Source organism: Erinaceus europaeus, chromosome 15, assembly GCF_950295315.1.
Source record: "Erinaceus europaeus chromosome 15, mEriEur2.1, whole genome shotgun sequence".
Lineage (NCBI taxonomy): Eukaryota > Metazoa > Chordata > Mammalia > Eulipotyphla > Erinaceidae > Erinaceus > Erinaceus europaeus.
In genome coordinates this window covers 28,331,425-28,351,974 of record NC_080176.1, presented here as the reverse complement: position 1 = coordinate 28,351,974, position 20,550 = coordinate 28,331,425, and the positions used below count along the sequence as shown (strand labels likewise).

The window sequence follows — 20,550 nt, the reverse complement described above, 5'->3', positions numbered from 1 at the left end:
GGTACTCCGGGTGGCCGGGGCGGGGGCGGGGGCGGGGGCGGGGGGGGGACTCGGGGTCCCGGCGGGGTCTGGGGGAGCACGGGGTACAAGGGACTGGGGCGGGAGTCTCGGGGATTCGGTGGGCAAGGGCGGGGCTTGGGGTGGTCCGGGGTTCGGGGCGGGACCTGAGGGGGGGCCGGGGTCCCGGGATTCGGGGCGGGGCTTGGGGTGATTCGGATCCTTGGGTTCGGGCCGGAAGGGGGGCCTCTAGGTCCTGGGATCCGGGGCGGGGCCTGGGGGGGCTCGGGGTCCCCGGGCCGGGGCGGGGCCGTGCGGGCGCTGCGCAGTCGCCGGGCGGCGGGCGCGCATGCGGGGCTCACTCGGCTGCAGCGGGCGCCGCGGCCACTCCCGGGAGCATGAAGGACCGAACCCAGGAGCTCCGCACTGTGAGTCCCGCCGCGGACCCCCGCGCTCCACCCTGCGCCGCGGGGCCGGGGACCCCGTCTCCCCTCGTGTCCCGCTCCCCAGCCCCCTCGGGGATGCCGACTGCCGCGCGCCCTGTCCCGCTCCTTGGTGCTGGAACCCGGGGTCCCGCATAAACTTTTGGCACCTCTCTTTTTTTTTGAGGGGCTGGGGGATCGGAGGAGCTTAATCAGATATCCGCGGCGGGACCGGAGCCTTGAGCGCCCCCCACCCCCTGGCACGGGCAGCGGGTCCGATCGCCTTGCTACGGACGGACCCCCTGGTGCCCCAGCTCCTCCACCCCCCGTTTCAGGGCCAGGGGTGGGGGTTCCCCCTGCGCGGAGCGGGGGGCTGGCTGGGGCCGCACTCTTCCCGCGGGGGTGCGTCTGGGGTGCCCCGTCCCCCCGCATCACCTGTGGCTCGTGTCACCTGTGGCTCCCCACCCACCCCAGCGCCTGGGGACCTATCTCCAGCCGAGTGGGGTGGGGGGTGGGGATGCGTGTTTGGGGGGTGCAGATGCGTGTTTGGGGGTGCAGATGCGCCCCGCTTCTGCACCCCGGCCCAGCGTTTCTAGCCCTTCCCGGCCTCCTCGGCACAGGCCCACAGAAACCTATTTTTCCACCTGTGTCCCCAAGGCCCCTGGGGTGTGGCTCCTGGGGCGGGGTTTGGGGGACCAGGAGAGGGAGGAGGCACTCGGGCTTTGAAGTCACTGGTCACTTTCTGCCACCCGCACCCACCCTCCAAGACCCCAGCCCCCTGCTCCTCATCCTGTCGTCTGCCCTCCCCAGGCCTCTGCCACCTACCATGGTGCTGGCACCTAGGTCCTTAGGATACCAGCTTGCGGGGAGGGGCAGGACTCAAGACCAGGTCAAGTCTCAGCTGTTATTCTGACTGACCATCCTGTTGCCAGGCCTCCACTCTTTATTTTTCTGAGGTGTGTCTCTGCAGAATCCACCTCGCCCTGCGGCCCAGCCAGCCAGACCCGGCGACCCAGATCCCTCTGTGGGGAAAGTTCTGGTGTCCTTTGGGCTTCAGTGACCAGGGCTTGTTTGCTTTCTGTCCCTGCCCTCATGACTGACCCCCTCATCTTCTGCTCCCTTGCCAGCCTCCCCTCCCCCCATGGGGGTGGTTAAACCCCTCGAGGTTTTAGAGGAAGAACATGGTCTGGGCCATCCTGAGCCCTCAAGCCTGGCCCGTGTTCCTGGGATCTCGGCCCTCAATGCCCACATGGTGTTTCTGCTGGTGTCCAGCAAAGGGAGGTCCTGGTGGGCCCCACAGACACCTAAGAAAGAGTGTTAGGGTTTTTTTTTTTGTGTGTGTGTGTGTGTGTCTGTCAGATCAGACACACACACACACACACACACACACACACACACACACAGATCAGACTTCTGGAGTGCATTAGAAATCACCTCCTCTGCATATGGAGAAACTGAGGCACAGGGCCAGGTGGCCAGGTTAAGTGCACATGGCTTGAAGCCCAAGGACTGGCACAAGGATCCGGGTTCGAGCCCCCAGCTCCCCACCTGCAGGGGAGATCATTTCACAAGCAGTGAAGCAGGTCTCCAGGTGTCTTTCTCTCTCCCTCTCTGTCTTCCCTTCCTCTCCTGATTTCTCTCTGTCCTATACAACAACAGCAATAACAATAACAATAACAACAACAAGGATAACAAAAATGGGGGGAAATGGCCTCCAGGAGCAGTGGATATGTAGTGCAGGCACTGAGCCCCAGTGATAATGCTGGAGGCAAAAAAAAAAAGAGAGAGTGAGAGAGAAACTGAGGCATGAGAAGAGAGCTATAGTGCAGGACAGAGGCTAAAGGGGGACCCGGCCAACCCTACAGGTCCTTCCTTCTGGATCCTGCCATCTTTGTGGCAGAGCCCAGAAAACCTAGAACCCTAAAACTCAGCACAAAAGAGTGGTCACCAGTCTCTCAACCCTGGCCCCATATTTGGAGGAGCCCTTTGACCCTCCCCAAGAGTCATAATGGTCTTCCTGGAAGCCCAGGAGCCAGGAGACACCCCACACACACACACACACCACCCTCCATGCTGGCTGGACTGGAGAGGGGGGCTGCTTGGGACAGCGACTTGTACCCATCCTCCCCAGCCCCCCACTTCCCCCTAACTTCTCCAGCAATGCCTTCGCCACATTTGGAGGGGAGGGAGGCGAAGGCGGCTTATTTATAAAAGTCACACTTGAGGAGGCGCTGGCTCAGCTCCTGGGCAAACGTTGGCCAGCTGGGCCTCCAGCAGCCTCCAGCTCCCTCTCTCCTGTAGGCAGCCCTGGGGGAGCAGAGGAGGACCCCAGATCTGAGGAGGACCCAAACAACCCAGACACACTCAACCCCGGCCGTCCCCGTACCTTGCCCTGGCACCAGGGGACAGGCCAGAGCCTGGAGGAAGAGAAGTTGGGGTGACCGGGACAGGGAGGTGGGTTTGCAGAGCAGAAGAGAGGGTACTCCCCCAAAAGGAGTGGGGACAGAGGCAGAGGAGTTGGACAACCCAGGCTGGAGGTGTAAGAATAGACTTGGAGGGCGCCTGAGGAGATAGCTCAGCTGGTAGAGTGCAAGGCTTGTGTGCCTGAGGGTACTGACTCTGTCCCAGGTGCCAATTGGGGTGCTGCTCTGGTTTCTGTCTGTCACATAAATTGGGAGTCGGGTGGTAGTGTAGCGGGGTTAAGAGCACGTGGTGCAAAGAGCAAGGACCTGTGTAAGGATCCCGGTTCGAGCCCTCGGCTCCCCACCTGTGGGGGAGTCGCTTCACAAGCAGTGAAACAGGTCTGCAGGTGTCTGTCTTTCTCTCCCCCTCTCTGTCTTCACCTCCTCTCTCCATTTCTCTCTGTCCTATCCAACAACAATGACATCAATAACAACAACAATAATAACTACAACAATAAAAAAGCAACAAGGGAAACAAAAGGGAATGAATAAATAAATGTTTAAATAAAGTAAATTATTAGTATTATTATGATTAAAAAATTTTATTATCTTTATTTATTGGATAGAGGCAGCCAGAAATTGATAGGAAAGAAGGGGGAGATAGGGAGAGAGACAGACACCTGCAGCACTGCTTCACCACTTGCAAAGCTGGAAGGTACCTTGCAGGTGGGGACCAGGGGCTTGAACCCAGATCCTTGAGCATTGTAACGTGCGCTTAACCAGGCGCGCCACTACTTGGTTCCATTATTATTTTTTTTTTATTTAACCACTCTTTTTTTCACTTAGAGAGAGAGATATGTCACAGCACCAGAGCTGCTTCTGGTGTTGTATTCACATGTGGTGTTGGGACTGGAACCTGTGCTGTGCTTATGGCAAGACACACACCCTCTCTCTGGTTCTCAAAAAATACATGGGAAAAGAAAAAAGATTCACAGGGGCCAGGGGAGCAATTCAGAGGCTGAATGCAAGCTTCACCAGCCCCCCCCAAATAAATTAATTTAAAAACAGGCTCAGGGTAAGGTCTCCCTATTTCCTGTGATCCCTTTGGTGTTTTGCAAAGAAACAAGGACTCTGGGCATGGTTTCCTGAGAGGTACAGCTGGGATGGCATACAGGGCTTCCACTTCTATCCCAGGCCCAGAGAGGGTAGGGGATGTCTGAGTGTCACACAGCGCCAGAGACTTGAGTCCTGCCTCCCTGGGCAACTTGGAGGAGGAAAGGGGGTACTTGTAGCTGAGAGCAGAACTTGGCAGAGGAGAGGGAGGCCTAGGTGGGAGAGGGGTTCAGTAGAGAGTCCCCATTACAGGGCCCCCTGCCTGGCCTGCAGCACCCTGGGCCTCTGTACTGGATTCTGACTTGATTAGTCATTAAAAAGAAGAGAAGGAAACCAGCCCTGGGGCAGACACCAGCAACTGCTGCTCGGAAGGATGAATCAATCAGCTGAGGGAGCTGCCTCTCTAGAAGGCTGCAGGCAGCCAGTGGCCTGGACCTAGGTAGCCTCTGCTGGGAAGACCATCAGGATTGCCACTTCCACAGGGAAGCTTAGGGCCCTGCCCTCAAGGGTTCCAGACAAGGCCAGAGCAAGAACCCGCAGCTCACCAGACAGACCAAAAAAAAAAAAAACCTGTCTTTTTTTTTTTTTTTTTTTGCCTCCAAGGGTTATTGCTGGGGCTCAGTGCCTACACTATGAATCCACTGCTTCTGGAGGCCATTTTTCCCCCTTTTGTTGCCCTTGTTGCTGTAGCCTTGTTGTGGTTATTATTGTTATTGTTGATGCAGTTCGTTGTTGAATAGGACAGAGAGAAATGGAGAGAGGAGGGGAAGACAGGGGGGTAGAAAGACAGACACCTGCAGACCTGCTTCACCACCTGTGAAGTGACTCCCCTACAGGTGGGGAGCTGGGGGCTCGAACCAGGATCCTTACGCCGGTCCTTGTGTTTTGTGCCACCTGCGCTTAACCCGATGCGCCACCCCCAGACCCCCCCCCCCCTTTTTTTAAGTCCGGTGCAAGGGATCGAACCCAGGACTTCACATATACGAGGCATGTGCTCCACTCCTGAGCCACCTCCCTGCTCTTTGGGGTCGTTTACATTCTCAGAAACTACAACAAGGATCAGGAATGAAATGAAACAGAAGGTTCTTCCATAGAGGACATAGTCTGGTCAAATGGTGAGGCAAGGGTGTGGAGCTGTCCTTGGCAGGAAGTGCCCCGAGGTCAAGTCGACAGCCTCCAGTTACGTTAACAGTGGTAGACTGCTTAGAACAAAGGGGAGATGGGCGCAGTGTGTTCCTCAGACCACAAGCAGTAGCAGATTCAGTTTTTATTTTTTATTTTTTATTTCTTTATTGGGGAATTAATGTTTTACATTCAACAGTGAATACAATAGTTTGTACATGCATAATATTCCCCAGTTTCCCATATAACAATACAGCCCCCACTAGGTCCTCTGTCATCCTTCTTGGATCTGTATTTTCCCCACCCACCCACTGCCACCCCCACACCCACCCCAGAGTCTTTCACTTTGGTGCAGTACGCCAATTCCATTTCAGGTTCTACTTGTGTTTTTTTTTTTCTTTCTGATCTTGTTTTTCAACATCTACCTGAAAGTGAGATCATCCCATATTCATCCTTCTGTTTCTGACTTATTTCACTTAATATGAATTTTTCAAGGTCCATCCAAGATTGGCTGAAAACAGTGAAGTCACCATATTTTTTACAGCTGAGTAGTATTCCATTGTGTATATAGACCACAACTTGCTCAGCCACTCATCTGTTGGACACCTGGGTTGCTTCCAGGTTTTGGCTATTACAAATTGTGCTGCCAAGAACATATGTGTACACAGATCTTTTTGGATGGATGTGTTGAGTTCCTTAGGATATATCCCCAGGAGAGGAATTGCAGGGTCATAGGGTAGGTCCATTTCTAGCCTTCTGAGAGTTCTCCAGACTGTTCTCTACAGAGGTTGGACCAATTGACATTCCCACCAGCAGTGCAGGAGGGTTCCTTTGACCCCACACCCTCTCCAACATTTGCTGCTGTTACCTTTTCTGATGTATGACATTCTCACAGGAGTGAAGTGGTATCTCATTGTTGTCTTTATTTGCATTTCTCTGACAATCAGAGACTTGGAGCATTTTTCATGTGTTTCTTGGCCTTTTGGATTTCTTCTGTGGTGAATATTCTGTCCAAGTCTTCCCCCCATTTTTGGATGGGGTTATTTGTTGTCTTGTTGTTGAGTCTGGCAAGCTCTTTATATATGTTGGTTATTAAACTTTTATCTGATGTATGGCATGCAAAGATCTTCTCCCATTCTGTGAGGGGTCTCTTGGTTTGGGTAGTGGTTTCTTTTGCTGTGAAGAAGCTTTTGAATTTGATGTAGTCCCATAGGTTTATACTTGCCTTAGTCTTCTTTGTAGCAGATTCGGTTTGTATCTTGCACTGCAGGAGAAGAGCTGCTGGTGGGTCAGATCTAGGGTGGGGGCCAGTCATCTTGAGATGAAAAACAAAAGCCACAGAGAACTTGGAAGCCTTTGGCACTCCGGAGAGTCAGCCTAGGGTCAGGGCACCAAGTTCCTCAGGGAGGCAGGCCCTGGGGGGGGGGGGTTTCTGGCCCTGGGCAGATCTGCAGGGATGGGCTGTCCATCGTGGGAGGATGGACAGCCCATCTTCTCTATTCTAGCAAATAAAAGCTGATAGGAACAGTGGATCCATTGCACAGGCACCATGGAGGTAGATAGCATAATGGTTATGCAAAGAGACTCTCCTGCCTGAGGCACCATCATACCCAGAACTGATCAATGCTCTGGTAAAAAATAATAATAAAAACATAAATAAATAAATAAAGATGTTTATTTATGGGGGGGCAAGGGGAAAAAGAAAGAACAGAGAACACCAGAGTATCATTCTGGCACTGGTGATGCTGGGATCGAACACTCAAAGAATCCATCACTTTACCCACTGAGCCACTTCCTGGGCCCTGCCTTCTCCCCCCCTGTAGTGCGCATGGCAGGGAGAGGTGGGTAATTGAACTCAGGGCCTTCAAGACATGCATTCTACCATTGAGCTATCACCTCCTGGCACTCTGGGGCTCATCTGAAGGCCCCCTGGGGGAGCAGTCCTAATGTCCCATCCAGATGAGGCCCCAGCTGCCCTGACAGAGACTTAGAGAAGTGTCCAACCCTCCTGCCCACTCCCTGGGGGGAGTCTGCCCCAGTTGCTGGTAAGTGGGGTGGTGGGGGTCGACTCAAACCACTCTACCTCCATCTAACAGAATAGCAGGAACTCCTGGGCCCACCTCTTCACCCCGAGGCTGCCCAGCCCACCCTCTGTCTGCCTCAGTTTCCCCAGATGGCGCTGCTCTTGCTGGGGCCCTGGCCTGGGAGTGTGGGAAGTGGGGGAGGCCCAAGGGTGGGCTCCATGGGGGCAGGGGGCCACCTGGTAGCAGCCACTGCTGTGGCTTGTGGGAACAGGATTGAAGAGGATTTATTTTAGCTGCCTGGGCGGAGGTGTGAACTCAGGCTGAGAGCCCCCACCTCAGCCGCCTCCAGAAAGTGCCTAGCCGGCCTCCTCTCTCTCCTTCCTCGCCATCCTGTGCTGTCCTCATTCCTCAGAGAAGGCCCTCGGCCAGCAACTCTGCTGAGCCCAGAACCCCAACCCTGTCCCAGCTGGCTGGGGGGCCCGACTGGTGGATGCATCCCTCAGCTCCTTGCGCCTTCCTTGGCCCTGGCCCACAGTCCTGAGTGAAAGGCACTGAAGGGGCCACCAGGGTCTCCGCCCCAGGCCTGGCTGTGGCAGAGGAGAGGACCTTGCCTGAAGGTGGATGACAGGAGGCCTGGGAGGAAAGAAGGTCAAGGCTCAATGTTCAGACCACTGAGGAGGGAGGGAAGGGAAAGACAGTGCATCGGCAGAGAACAAGATGTGCACATGAGATCACAGCTTCAATTCAAGCATTATTATATGCCAGAGCTTTGTCTTTTGTAAAAAAAAAAAAAAAAATTCTGGGCGTCGGTTGTAGCACAGGAGGTTAAAAGCATGGCGAGAAACTTGAGGACCAGTATAAGGATCCCGGTTTGAACCCCCGGCTCCTCGCCTGCAGGGGGGTCGCCTCACAGGTGGTAAACAGGTCTACAGGTATCTGTCTTTCTCTCCTCCTCTCTGTCTTCCCCTCCTCTCTCTATTTCTTTCTGTCCTATCTGGCAACAACATCAATAACAACGATAATAATAACCACAACAATGATAAAAACAAGAGCAACAAAAAGCAAAATAAATAAATAAAATATTAAATTTTTTTTTTCCTGGGAGTCGGGTGGTAGCACTGCGGGTTAAGCTCACATGGCACAAAGCGCAAGGACCGGTGTAAGGATCCCAGTTCAAGCACCCTGCTCCTCACCTGCAGGGGAGTAGCTTCACAAGTGTTGAAGCAGGTTTGCAGGTGTCTGCCTTTCTCTCCCCCTCCTCTTTCCATTTCTTTCTTTTTTTTATATATTTTATTATTTATTTATTTATTCCCTTTTGTTGCCCTTGTTGTTTTATTGTTGTAGTTATTATTGTTGTTGTTGGATAGGACAGAGAGAAATGGAGAGAGGAGGGGAAGACAGAGAGGGGGAGAGAAAGATAGACACCTGCAGACCTGCTTCACTGCCTGTGAAGTGACTCCCCTGCAGGTGGGGAGCCGGGGTTCGAACCGGGATCCTTATGCTGGTCCTTGTGCTTTGCGCCACCTGCGCTTAACCCACTGTGCTACAGCCCGACTCCCCATTTCTTTCTTTTTTAAAATTTATTTATTTTTAATCTTTAATGGATAGAGACAGCCAGAAATCAAGAGGGAAGGAGGTGATAGAAACAGAGAGACACCTGCAGCCCTGCTTTCACCACTTGTAAAGCTTTCCCCCTGCATGTGGGGACCGGGCACTGGAACCTGGGTCCTTGAGCATTGTAACACCTGTGCTTAACCAGGTGCACCACCACCCGGCCCCCTCCTCTTTCCTTTTCTCTCTGTCCTATCCAACAACGATGACATCAGTAACTACAACAATAAAACAAGGGCAACAAAAGGAAATAAAAATTAAAAAAAAAATTTCCTCTGTTTCTCTCTCTCTACCCTCTCAAATTCTCTGTCTCTATCCAATAATAAATAATATTTTTTAAAACTTTTTAAAAAGGGGAGCCAGGGGAGTTGGGTGGTAGCGCAGTGGGTTAAGCGCACGTGGCACAAAGCTCAAGGACTGGCAGAAGGATCCCGGTTTGAGCCCCCGGCTCCCCACCTTCAGGGGAGTCACTTCACAGGCGGTGAAGCAGGTCTGCAGGTGTCTATCTTTCTCTGTCCCTCTCTGTCTTCCCCTCCTCTCGCCATTTCTCTCTGTCCTATCCAACAACATCAATAACAACAACAATAGTAACTACAACAATAAAACAAAGCAACAAAAGGGAATAAATAAATAAATATTTTTTAAAAAGGGGAGCCAGGCAGTGGCACACCTGATTAACCGCTCACATCACAGTGTGTGAGGACCCAGGTTCAAGCCTTTGGTCCCCACCTGCTGGGGAAAAAAGCTTCGTAAGTGGTGAAGCAGGGCTGCAGGTATCTGTCTCTTTCCCTCTCTACCTCTCCCCTCTCAAATTCTGTTTCTATCCAATAACAAAATATATTAAAAGCTTAATTGGGGGGGGGGCTTAAGGTAGATAGCATAATGGTTATGCAAACAGACTCTCATGCCTGAGGCTCCAAAGTCCCAGCTTCAATCCCCTGCACCACCATAAGCCAGAGTTGAGCAGTGGTTTGGTAATTAAAAAAACATATATAAAATAAAACTTTTTTTTTCTTTTCTTTCTTTTCCGATAGAGACATGCAGGGAGGGAGAGGGAGAGAGAGAGAAAGCCCAAAGCTATTTTGTTGGCCCCAAATAAATAAACCTTCAAAAAGAAAAGATGCACCTGCTTTGCCAGGAACGTGACCCAGGTACCAGCCTGGCCCCCGCTGCACTGGAGGAAGCTTCCATGCCGTAGTGTCTTCCCATCTCTCTATTCTTTCTTTTTTTTAAATTTTGCTTGTTTTTCCCTTTTTCTTGTCCTTGTTGTTTTATTGTTGTTGTAGTTATTATTGTTGTTGTTATTGATGTCGTCGTTGGTTAGGACAGGGAGAAATGGAGAGAGGAGGGGAAGACAGAGGGGGAGAGAAAGACAGACACCTGCAGACCTGCTTCACCGCCTGTGAAGCGACTCCCCTGCAGGTGGGGAGCCAGGGGCTCCAACCAGGATCCTTTCCTGGTCCTTACGTTTTGTGCCACATGCTCTTAACCCACTGTGCTACCGCCCGACCCCCTCCATCTATTTCTTTTATATATATATATTTATTTATTTTCCCTTTTTGTTGCCCTTGTTTTTCATTGTTGTAGTTGTTAATGTTGTTGATGATGATCTTGTTGTTGTTAGCTAGAACAGAGAGAAATGGAGAGAGGACGGGAAGACAGAGATGGGGAGAGAAAGATAGACACCTGCAGACCTGCTTCACTACCTGTGAAGCGACTCCCCTGCAGGTGGGGAGCCAGGGGCTGGAACCCGGATCCTTATGCCGGTCCTTGCGCTTTGCACCATGAGCGCTTAACACGTTGCGCTACTGCCCAACTCCCCCATCTCTCTATTTCTGTCTCTGTGTCTCTCATTATCTGAAAATGCTGACTTGGAGCTTTGAAGCTCCGAGAAATGAAGGCTAAGGAAAGAAAGGACCTGGAGGGACCACTCCCCCCAGTCTACCCCTGGGGAAGGAGGTACAGTAGGTCTGATTGCCAGCGTCATGTGGGTGCCTGGAGGTTTGGGGGGGCTGAGGGAGTACAGCATGGACTCACTCGTGGGTGCACACCCCCGGGCAGGCCAAGGACAGCGATGATGACGACGATGTCGCCGTCGCCGTGGACCGGGACCGCTTCATGGACGAGTTCTTCGAGCAGGTTCGTGAGCCCACCTACCCTCCCTTCTCCCACAATGGCGGGGACAGCGGTTTTGTTTTGTTTTTTTAAATTTTCCCAGCGGGCTTTACACCCCGGGCCTGCCTTCGCAGCACCACCACCCTTGCCCCCAAAAAGAAAAATGAACGGGTGTGAGTAGACTGCCCCCCACGCGCATCCCTGGCCCCCCAGCCTCCCGGGCCCCGCCCAGCCTGCCCCCCCCACGCCCGCCCCGACCCCGCAGGTGGAGGAGATCCGGGGCTTCATCGACAAGATCTCAGAGAACGTGGAAGAGGTGAAGCGGAAACACAGCGCCATCCTGGCCTCTCCGAACCCCGACGAGAGTAAGTGTGGGTAAGGGTGGGGCTCCCGGAAGCCCAGCAACGCTCATTTGTTGTTGCCAGCCCGAGGGGGGTGCCCGGACCCAGCCTGGTGGGGGGCCAGCTGGGGGTCCTGGTGCAGGTGGACCCAGGTCCCCTGCTGAGGGCGGTGTCCTCCAGGCGTGGGCGGGGTCATTATCAGCCCCGCCTCCAGGCAGGCACCAGCTCTGCTGGGTCCGGACTGCAGGTGGGATGGGGGGGAGGGATGAGCCTCCAAGCAGCAGGAGGCCTCCTGGGCCGGCCCTCGCTCCCTCCCAGCCCCCCCCCCCCCCGCTGGGAGCAGATGGTGAAGGCGCAGTGGGAGGCTGAGCTACCGGCGGGCAAGCAGTGCATTCTCTGAGCTCTAGGAAGTCACCTCTGCCCCTCCGCCCGGGCAACCCTCTGTGTCTGCAGGCCCCCAGATTGCGCGCGCGCGGGTGTGTGTGTGTGTGTGTGTGTGTGTGTGTGTGTGTGTGTGTGTGTGTGTGTGTGTGTGTGTGTGTGTGTGTGTGTGTGTGTGTGTGTGTGTGTGTGTGTGTGTGTGTGTGTGTGTGTGTGTGTGTGTGTGTGTGTGTGTGTGTCAACCCTCTGTGTCTGCAGGCCCCCAGATTGCGCGCGCGCGGGTGTGTGTGTGTGTGTGTGTGTGTGTGTGTGTGTAGGGGGCGGGGCAACCCTCTGTGTCTGCAGGCCCCCAGATTGCCCGCGCGCGGGGTGTGTGTGTGTGTGTGTGTAGGGGGCGGGGGACCCTAGCCTTGCTTGCCCAGCTCCTGGAGGTCCCCCCCCCCCCCCCCCCGCACTGACAACCCTGCCTAGAACCTCTCTAGTGAGTGCAGGTGTGACCCAGACCCCACCTGCTATGCGCTATCCTGCGGCGGGGCCTGCTTGCCTCCCCATCCCAGGTGCCCAGGGCTTGGCTTCATTCTCTACAGCTTCAGTGTACTCGAACCCAGAGCTGGTGCCACGCCAGCCAAAAGCCCAGTGCCTGGCCCTTAAGGGCAGAACCAGTCCTGTGGGGTCAAGGGAGACTGCCAAAGAGAAAACAACAACAAAAAAAAACAGCCCCTCCCTGAAGATGTATTGGGGCCATGTGACAATGCCCAGTGTATCTGAGCCCCTCCCCGCACTGCCCCTTGTCCCCCATCTCCCTAGGGTCGCCCCTGGTCAGAAGGCAGTTGGTGGGGCAGGGCTCTGAAAACTGGGGGGTTGGCTTCTCACCTGCTGGAAGGTGGGGTGGGCCATGAGGTGACAGAGCTGCCACCTTGGATATTAGCCTAGTGTCAACCCCAGATGGGGGGTGAGTAGAAGGCACATCTGGGGAGGAGCGAACCCCACTCAGGGATCCAGGGCAGTGGCAGGGAGTGACAGGCTTCCCTGGCAGACCCCCTCTTTCTCTGCCTACTCTGGGGGGCTGCCATCCAGGCTGGGCTATTTTGGTTCTAAGCGCTAGCTGAGACATCGTCAGAGCATCTGGCGAGTACATCTCCCTTTGTTTCTTCCAACGGGCACCCCCCTCAGCTTCTAGATCCCCCCACTCACTCCCGCTCCACCAAAGCTTTCTTGGCAGACCACTCTTGAAGCCCTGCCCCAGCTCAGACCTGGTTTCTTGAGGTGCTACTCCTTGCACTGTGCCCCAGGACCCACCCCCTACTTTTTTGAGCCTTTTCGTCATGAGCGCTTAACCCACTGCACTACCATCATTCCCCCTATTTTTTTTTTTTGAGCCTCTTCATCAGCGCTCACCCTGCCCAGTGCCCACTGCCTGGGCTGCTACCTTCAGCAACCCACTAGCTGATCTGATGCCCCCCCCCCCAGCCATGAGGTGCCTGTAGGTATGACTATACCAGGTGGTAGAAGGTGAGCCTGTGCCCCCACTTCGGACCCAGTGAATGAGCCCCAGTGCCAGCTCCAGTGGTGCCAGTCCCCTCTGCCTAAAATGGAGCACAATCTGCAAAGGGGGGTGACAAAGGGGACCCCCTGAGGCCACCTGCATGGCCTGGCCCAGGATCAGAGCCTCAGCCAGAGGTAAAGGGGAACCCTGGGCGTCTCCCCCAACTTCTCTGCAGAGACGAAAGAGGAGTTGGAAGAACTGATGTCCGACATCAAGAAGACAGCCAACAAAGTCCGTTCCAAGTTGAAGAGTGAGTCCCAGGCTTGGCGGCTGGGGTGGAGGCGCTCCAGGCCTGCTTCCTCCATGGAGCCCACAGGGCTTTACTGGCTCTGTGGGAGGAGGCACGTGGGGCCTTGTTACCTTCCCAAGCTGGAAGGGAACTGGACAGCGGTGGGAGGGTGGGCCACTCAGCACACAGCCTGTCTCAGAAGTGGACAAGCACTCTGGAACAAGCATATGCACACACCTCCAAGTGCATTAGGCCCTCTTGGCCCCAGGGGACCCCACCCCCACCCCCAAATGGAAGTGTGGGTGAGGGAAGGCGCGCTCACAGGCTGTGGCCCCCAGGCATTGAGCAGAGCATAGAGCAGGAGGAAGGCCTGAACCGCTCCTCCGCTGACCTGAGGATCCGCAAGACGCAGGTACAGGCTGGCCTCGGGGCCTGTGGTCGGGTGCGGAGGCTCCCTGGGTAATGCGGGGTTGAGCCAACATCTGCACCCCCTTCTTGGATCCTCAGCACTCGACGCTGTCCCGAAAGTTTGTGGAGGTCATGTCAGAGTACAACGCCACGCAGTCTGATTACCGGGAGCGCTGCAAGGGCCGCATCCAGAGGCAGCTTGAGATCAGTGAGTGGGGGGCGGGGCAAGCGCTGATGGGGCGGGGCCTGGCGGTGGGTGGAACCAGGACTGAAAGGCAAGTTTGGATTGGACAGGAGTTGGAGCCAGAGCTGAGGGACGAGGGTGAGGTCAAGGGGCGGGGTTTGGTTTGTGGCTAAGGGGCGGGGCCACAAGGGGTTGGGGTGGGGCATGGGGTGAGGGGCGGGGCTTCCTGGGGAGGGCCGGGCTCAGTGCCACCCCTGCCACAGCCGGCAGGACCACTACCAGTGAAGAGCTGGAGGACATGCTGGAGAGTGGGAACCCCGCGATCTTTGCCTCCGGGGTGAGTGCAGACCCCATCGGGACCCCGGGTGTGTGTACACAGTGTTGAGTAGAGCAGTATTTGGGCAGAGCCACCATGGTGGCAGAGGTGGGCTCAGGACGCCTGCCTCCTGGTCCCTACTGCTCACCCCTGTCCTTTTAATTCAAGCCAGCCTGTTACCTTCCTGGGGGCTTCAGTACCGTTAGCTTTGCATTCAGATGCTGAGTAGTAAAGGGGTCTGCCTGGAGGAGGTGGCACAAGTTGTGGGAGGCCACTTGGGGCTGTGGGTTCCAGGAGAGGCAGTTATAATCAGCCTGGGAGAAAGATGAGGACTGGGGGTGGGTGGGAGAAGGAGGTTTAGGGGCCCCTGAGGCAGTCTGTGTGGGCTTCATACATGCCTGCCATGAGAACTGGTGCCCACAGAGTAGTTACTATGCACAAGCCTGGTGAGTGGTGCTGAGAGCCCTGTATCACAGGTGTGGATGGGGCCTCTGAGAAATAAGGCAGCAACTACTCATAAAGCCAGCAGGAAGCAGTGGTGGGGTGGAGGCGAGGTGGAGGCTGTTCTGCTCAGCCCACTGCCTTGGCCCAGTGCCTACACTCAGCCCCTGCTCCCCCTCTAGATCATCATGGACTCCAGCATCTCAAAGCAAGCCCTGAGCGAGATCGAGACTCGGCACAGTGAGATTATCAAGCTAGAGAACAGCATCCGGGAGCTTCACGATATGTTCACGGACATGGCGATGCTGGTGGAGAGCCAGGTGAGAGCACCCTGCGCCCACCCCCAATGCAGCCCCCGGCTGTTCTGACCACCTTCTTTCTGCCCGACATGCTGCCCTGCGTGGGAGGGACCCACTCTCCAGGTAACTGAGCACCTGCCCATGGGCCGAGGCTACTCTGCATGGCTCTGCCCTGGGCCCCAGCACTGCATGGCTCTCTGCTTGCCCGCCAGGCCCCAGGCACTGCATGGTCCTCTGCCCCAACACCCAGCCTCATTTCTGGAGTCTCCAGCTGTCTGTCTGTCTGTCAGGTGGTCACTCTCATAGGTGTTGGAGGCAGGAGGACAGTAGGGCTAGAGGGCAGCCCTAGTCAGTGATGAGTGGAATGTTGGGAGGAGGCTAGGAGAAAGAACCAGAGCATCACTCCTACACGTGTGATGCCAGCGCTCGAACCTGCAGCCTCATGCTTCAGGGTCCAAAGCGTTACCTGCTGCACCACCTCCTGGGCTGGGCTGCAAATATGCCTCTATTATGCCATGTTGGGATCTAACCCAGGGCTTTGTATACATGTGTGATACCACTGAGGCACCTCCCCAACCCAACTCTCATTCTGTGTTGATATTGTTTTTTTTTTCCTTTTCTTCCTTTTTTCTTTCTTTCTTTTTATGCCTCCAGGGTTATTGCTGGGGCTCAGCGCCTACAGTATGAATTCACTACTCCTGGAAGCCATTTTTCCCATTTTTGTTGTTGTTGTTTACCCTTGTTTCATTATTTTTGATGTTATTGCTATCGTTGTTGGATAGGACAGAGAAATATGGAGAGGAGGGGAAGACAGAGGGGGAGAGAGATAGACACCTGTAGACCTGCTTCACTGCTTGTGAAGCTGGGGGCTCGAACTGGGATCCTTTTTTTAAAAAAAATTTTGTATTTATTTATTTGCCCTTTGATTGCCCTTGTTTTTCATTGTTGTAGTTATTATTGTTGTTATTTGATGTTGTCATTGTTGGATAGGACAGAGAGAAATGGAGAGAGGAGGGGAAGACAGAGAGGTGGAGAGACAGACACCTGCAGACCTGCTTCACCACCTGTGAAGCAACTCCTCTGCAGGTGGGGAGCCGGGGGCTCGAACTGGGATCCTTGAGCCGGTCCTTGTGCTTTGTACCACGTGCACTTAACTCGTTGCGCTACTGCCGGACTCCCTTAAGTTGTATTTATTCATGAGTAGTTGAAGCAGAGCTCACTGGCACATCTGATGCCAGAGATCAAAACTCAGAGCCTCATGCTTGAGAATTCACTGCTTCAGCCACCATGACACCTCCTGAGCTTCACTTTTTAAAAGTTTTTATTTATTTATTAATAGAAAGATAGGAGAAGAGAGAAAGAACCAGACATCACTCAGGCACATGTGCTGGCGGGGATCGAACACAGGACCTCATGCTTGAAAGTCCAAAGCCTTATTACTGCGCCACCTCCTGAACCATGGGCCTCACATTCTGTATCTATCTACCTATGTATATCTATGGCATTCTATTTTTTTAATTTTAAATATTTTTTATTTATTATTGGATAGAGATAGGGAGAAATTGAAAAAGGTGGGGGAGATAAGAAGAGAGACAGAGAGACACCTGCAGCCCTGCTTCACCAGTTGTAAAGCTTTCCTCCCTGCAGGTGGGGACCAGGGGCTTGAACCTGGGCCCTTGTGGACTATAATGTGTGCTTAACCAGATGTGACACTGCTTGGCCTCATGGCATTCTGTTTCTTTTTTTTTTTTTTTTTTCCTCCTCCAGGGTTATTGCTGGGCTCGGTGCCTGCACCATGAATCCACCACTCCTGGAGGCCATTTTTCCCCCTTTTTGTTGCCCTAGTTGTTGCAGCCTCGTTGCGGTTATTATTGCCGTTGTTGACGTTGCTTTTGTTGTTGGATAGGACAGAGAGAAATGGAGAGAGGAGGGGAAGACAGAGAAGGGGAGAGAAAGATAGACACCTGCAGACCTGCTTCACCGCCTGTGAAGCGACTCCCCTGCAGGTGGGGAGCCGGGGGCTCGAACCGGGATTCTTACGCCGGTCCCTGCGCTTTGCGCCACGTGCGCTTAACCCACTGTGCCACCGCCCGACTCCCTTTTTTTTTTTTTTTTTTTTTAAGAGGAAAGGAGATGCCCCAAGAGCACTGCTTACCCACTTTAGAGAGAGCAACTCACTTTAGCCTTTGGCTGTGACACTCGAAAGGCATGAGGTCTCCTTTTCAGTCAGATCCCGGGCCCCTGTGAATATGCATTCCTTTCTTTAACTTTAAACATTTTATTTCAATGAGAGAGATACAGGAAAGGATACAGAGAGAAAGACCAGAGTCCTGATCAGTTCTGCTTCAAGGTGGTGCTGGGGACTGAACCTAGGAACCTCAGGTAGGAAAGCCATTTTGCATCGCTATGATGCTGTCTCCCCAGCTCTTTTTTTTTTTTCCTCCAGGGTTATTGCTGGGGCTCAGTGTCTGCACTACGAGTCCACTGCTCCTGGAGGCTCTTTCTTTCCTCATTTTTATTGGCTAGGACAGAGAGAAATTGAGAGAGGAGCAGGAGATAGAGAGGGGAGAGAAAGATATACACCTGCAGACCTGCTTCACCGCTTGTGAAGCCACCCCCCTGCAGGTGGGGAACCAGGGCTCAAACCGTGGTCCTTGCACTTTGCACTATGTGCATTTAACCCAGTGCACCACCACCTAGACCCCTATTTTTTTTTTAACGTTTATTAATGGAAAGAGAACCAGAGCAGAATGCCAATGAGAAGAGGGTGGGAAAGAGCAAGAAGCACCACATTACTCTGGCACACTCTGCTGGGGATCAAACTCGGGGCCTCAGGTCCAAAAGTCCAGTGCTCTATCCACTGAGCCCCATCCCAGGGGCCCCATCCCTGAACATGCTTTTTTTAAAAAAAAATTATTACCTTTTGTTGCCCTTGTTTTATTGTAGTCATTATTGTTATTGATGTTGTTGTTGTTGGATAGGACAGAGAGAAATGGAGAGAGGAGGGGAAGACAGAGAGGGGGAGAGAAAGATAGACACCTGCAGACCTGCTTCACCACCTGTGAAGCGACTCCCCTGAATGTGGGTTTAACATGCTTTCTAAGGAGGTCAAGGATGATGCCACCAGGATAGAGGGACCTGGGCAGCCACTGTGGCCAGTGATGGCTGTGGGGAGGGGAAGTTAGAACTCTAGAGGAGCTTACACAAGAGGCCAAGGGGCAGAGAGGAGAGTGAGTGGAACTAGGGCCCAGGGGTGCTGGCAGGGTACAGGCAGGGGTGGGGTTGGTGGGAGTCTGGGGTGGCTTGTGTGCTGGGGGCTCCTGGGGGAAGGTCCTAGATCTCAAAGGTTGGCTGGAACCATCACATCTGGAAGGGTGGAATGAGGCTCCCTGTATGTACTTTGTGGGCTCCAGGGTCGGGGCCCCGCAGGGCATTTCATTTTCTGCATGGTGTCGCCCCTCAGCTGAGATGGCATGCCTCCCCATGATCGCCTGAGGTCCCAGCCCCCAGATGAGAAGCCCCATTCCGACCTCAGGCCCCCTTTTCTCTCTGACCTCAGGGGACCCTCCCTCCGAGACCCTGACCCTCTGGAGCTGTGATGCCCCCCCACCCTGCAGGGGGAGATGATTGACAGGATCGAGTACAACGTGGAACATGCGGTGGATTATGTGGAGAGAGCTGTGTCAGACACCAAGAAGGCTGTCAAGTACCAGAGCAAGGCCCGCCGGGTTAGTACCCCAGGGTTTACCCGAGGGTTGCTCAAACCCAGGACCAGCCTAGACCTTCTCACTTGATTTTTAAGACTGTGGTGGGGAGGGGGTGGCAGAGAGGGAGGAACACCACAGCATTACTCCACCACTCTTGGAACTTCCCCAGGGCCAGGGCAGGACAGAAATGGGGAGAGGAAGGGAAGACAAGACACCTGCAGATCTGCTTCACTGCCTGTGAAGCGACTCCCCTGCAGGTGGCGAGCAGGGGGTTTGAATTGGCATCCTTGAGCCGGTCCTTGCACTTTGTGCCACGAGCGCTTAACCTGATGTGCTACTGCCCGACCCCCCATTTTAATTTTAAATAGAGGCAGAAAGGGAAAAATACAGACAGGGAGAGAGAGCTTCCCTTTGGTGCATGGTGTGCTCCCATGCAGAGTTGCAGGCTTGAACCTGGTCCGTCCTCTTGTGTGGTAAAGAGTGTGCTCTACTGAATGAGCTATCTCCCTGTCACCCAGTTTCTGTTCAGCTTTCTGAGGCCTTCAGTGCTGTACCCAGCAGCCCCCAGCCCCTCCAGGCTGGCCCAGGTTCCTCCCCCCCCACTCACACCTCTCCCACCTCCCCGCAGAAGAAGATCATGATCATCGTGTGTTGCGTGATCCTGGGCATTGTCATCGCTTCCACCTTCGGGGGCATCTTTGGATAGGATCACCCCACCTCCACTCCTCAGGATGGGCTGCCTGAGAGGCCCCTGGCTGCTGCCTCTCCGCCACCACCCATGAGGCCACGGGGCCCTCCTGCCCCTGCCCCGAGCTGTTGTGTGCATGATCTTTGTGACTGTGTGTGTCTGTGCAGAAACGGCAGAGGAGAGCAGGGCCAGGCACCAGGAGGCCGGGGACCGGGGGAGCTCGGCGGTGGGGGACGGACATCCAGACTGCTCCCCCTGGCCTCCTGACCGGCGCCCTGTCCTCTGGCCTCTCCAGCTGTCCCAAGCACAGCCCCCTGAGGGGTGGGGACCAGCTGGCTACATGGTGCTGCTTTTCAGGTTTGGGGAGGGTGCCCCCTGACAAGACAGCCCAGCGCTAAGCCTCTAACAGCCATCACTACCTGGGAGGCTAGGGGGTACTCCCCCCTCCACTTTCCGCAGTCCTGTGGCCAGGCCTGACCCCAAGATACCTTCTGGAAGAGGCTGACTGATGCCAGCCAGCTGGGGAAGTCAGGCCTCCCTCCCTTCTGGCCTCAGTTGTCAGGCCCTCAAGCCATCGTGTTGCATGTTTGGGACAATGGTCTGCAATGTCACCCCCGACCCTCAATCCTGCCCATGTCCCCACTGATGTGCCACGTGGGCACTGGGCGCCACGGATGCAGTATTCCGCAGCCAGCTGGGGCAGAGGCGCCCTCTGCCCTCCCCTTGGGGGCCCTCCCAGCCACCCTTCCCTGCAGCCCGGTAGGGGGACATGCATGCCAGTGCATGTAGCAGGGGGGGCCCGTGCCCCCACCCTCCCAGTACCCGTGCTGCCTCCCTTTACCAAAGGTCTCGTACAACCAGCTGCCCATTTTGTGGACTTTTTATGTAGAATAAACATTTGTATCTGCACCGGGCTGGCCCTTCCTGTCACAGTGTCACTGCCTCAGAACCCCATGGTGTGTGTGCGTGCAGCCTTACAAGGCCTGCCCCTTCAGACCATCTGTCCCCCTGCACCCATGAGCCTGCCAGTCCCCACCTCAGATACTGATACCGACCAGATACTGGCAGGAGATGGGACAATCAGTGCTGAACTAGTTGGGGGGGGGGGGGAGTCCTGCAGACCACAGGGCTCCCCGTTCCTGGCCACCCAGCCCAGCCCCCACAGTGCTGAATGCTGTTTAATGCAGCTGTGGATAAAGCCTGG

The 20,550-nt window shown here is 54.7% G+C and overlaps 1 protein-coding gene across 2 annotated transcripts; it reads left to right on the top strand.

The window, feature by feature from the left end:
• The first annotated feature begins 201 nt into the window (after nt 1-201).
• Nucleotides 202-20,259, top strand: STX1A (syntaxin 1A). Of its 2 annotated transcripts, none has more exons than XR_009545036.1 (10): nt 202-425; nt 10,753-10,830; nt 11,072-11,171; nt 13,250-13,324; nt 13,642-13,715; nt 13,811-13,919; nt 14,159-14,232; nt 14,835-14,972; nt 18,511-18,679; nt 19,287-19,324. XR_009545036.1 is itself a non-coding variant. In XM_007517958.3 (10 exons), the coding sequence occupies exons 1-10, from the start codon at nt 396-398 to the stop codon at nt 19,362-19,364; spliced, it is 867 nt and encodes a 288-aa protein (XP_007518020.1). In that variant the 5' UTR covers nt 203-395; the 3' UTR covers nt 19,365-20,259. The 2 variants fall into 2 exon arrangements, 1 of the variants encoding a protein (XP_007518020.1); XM_007517958.3 differs by having other exon boundaries at nt 203-425; nt 18,569-18,679; nt 19,287-20,259.
• The last annotated feature ends 291 nt before the right edge of the window (nt 20,260-20,550 follow it).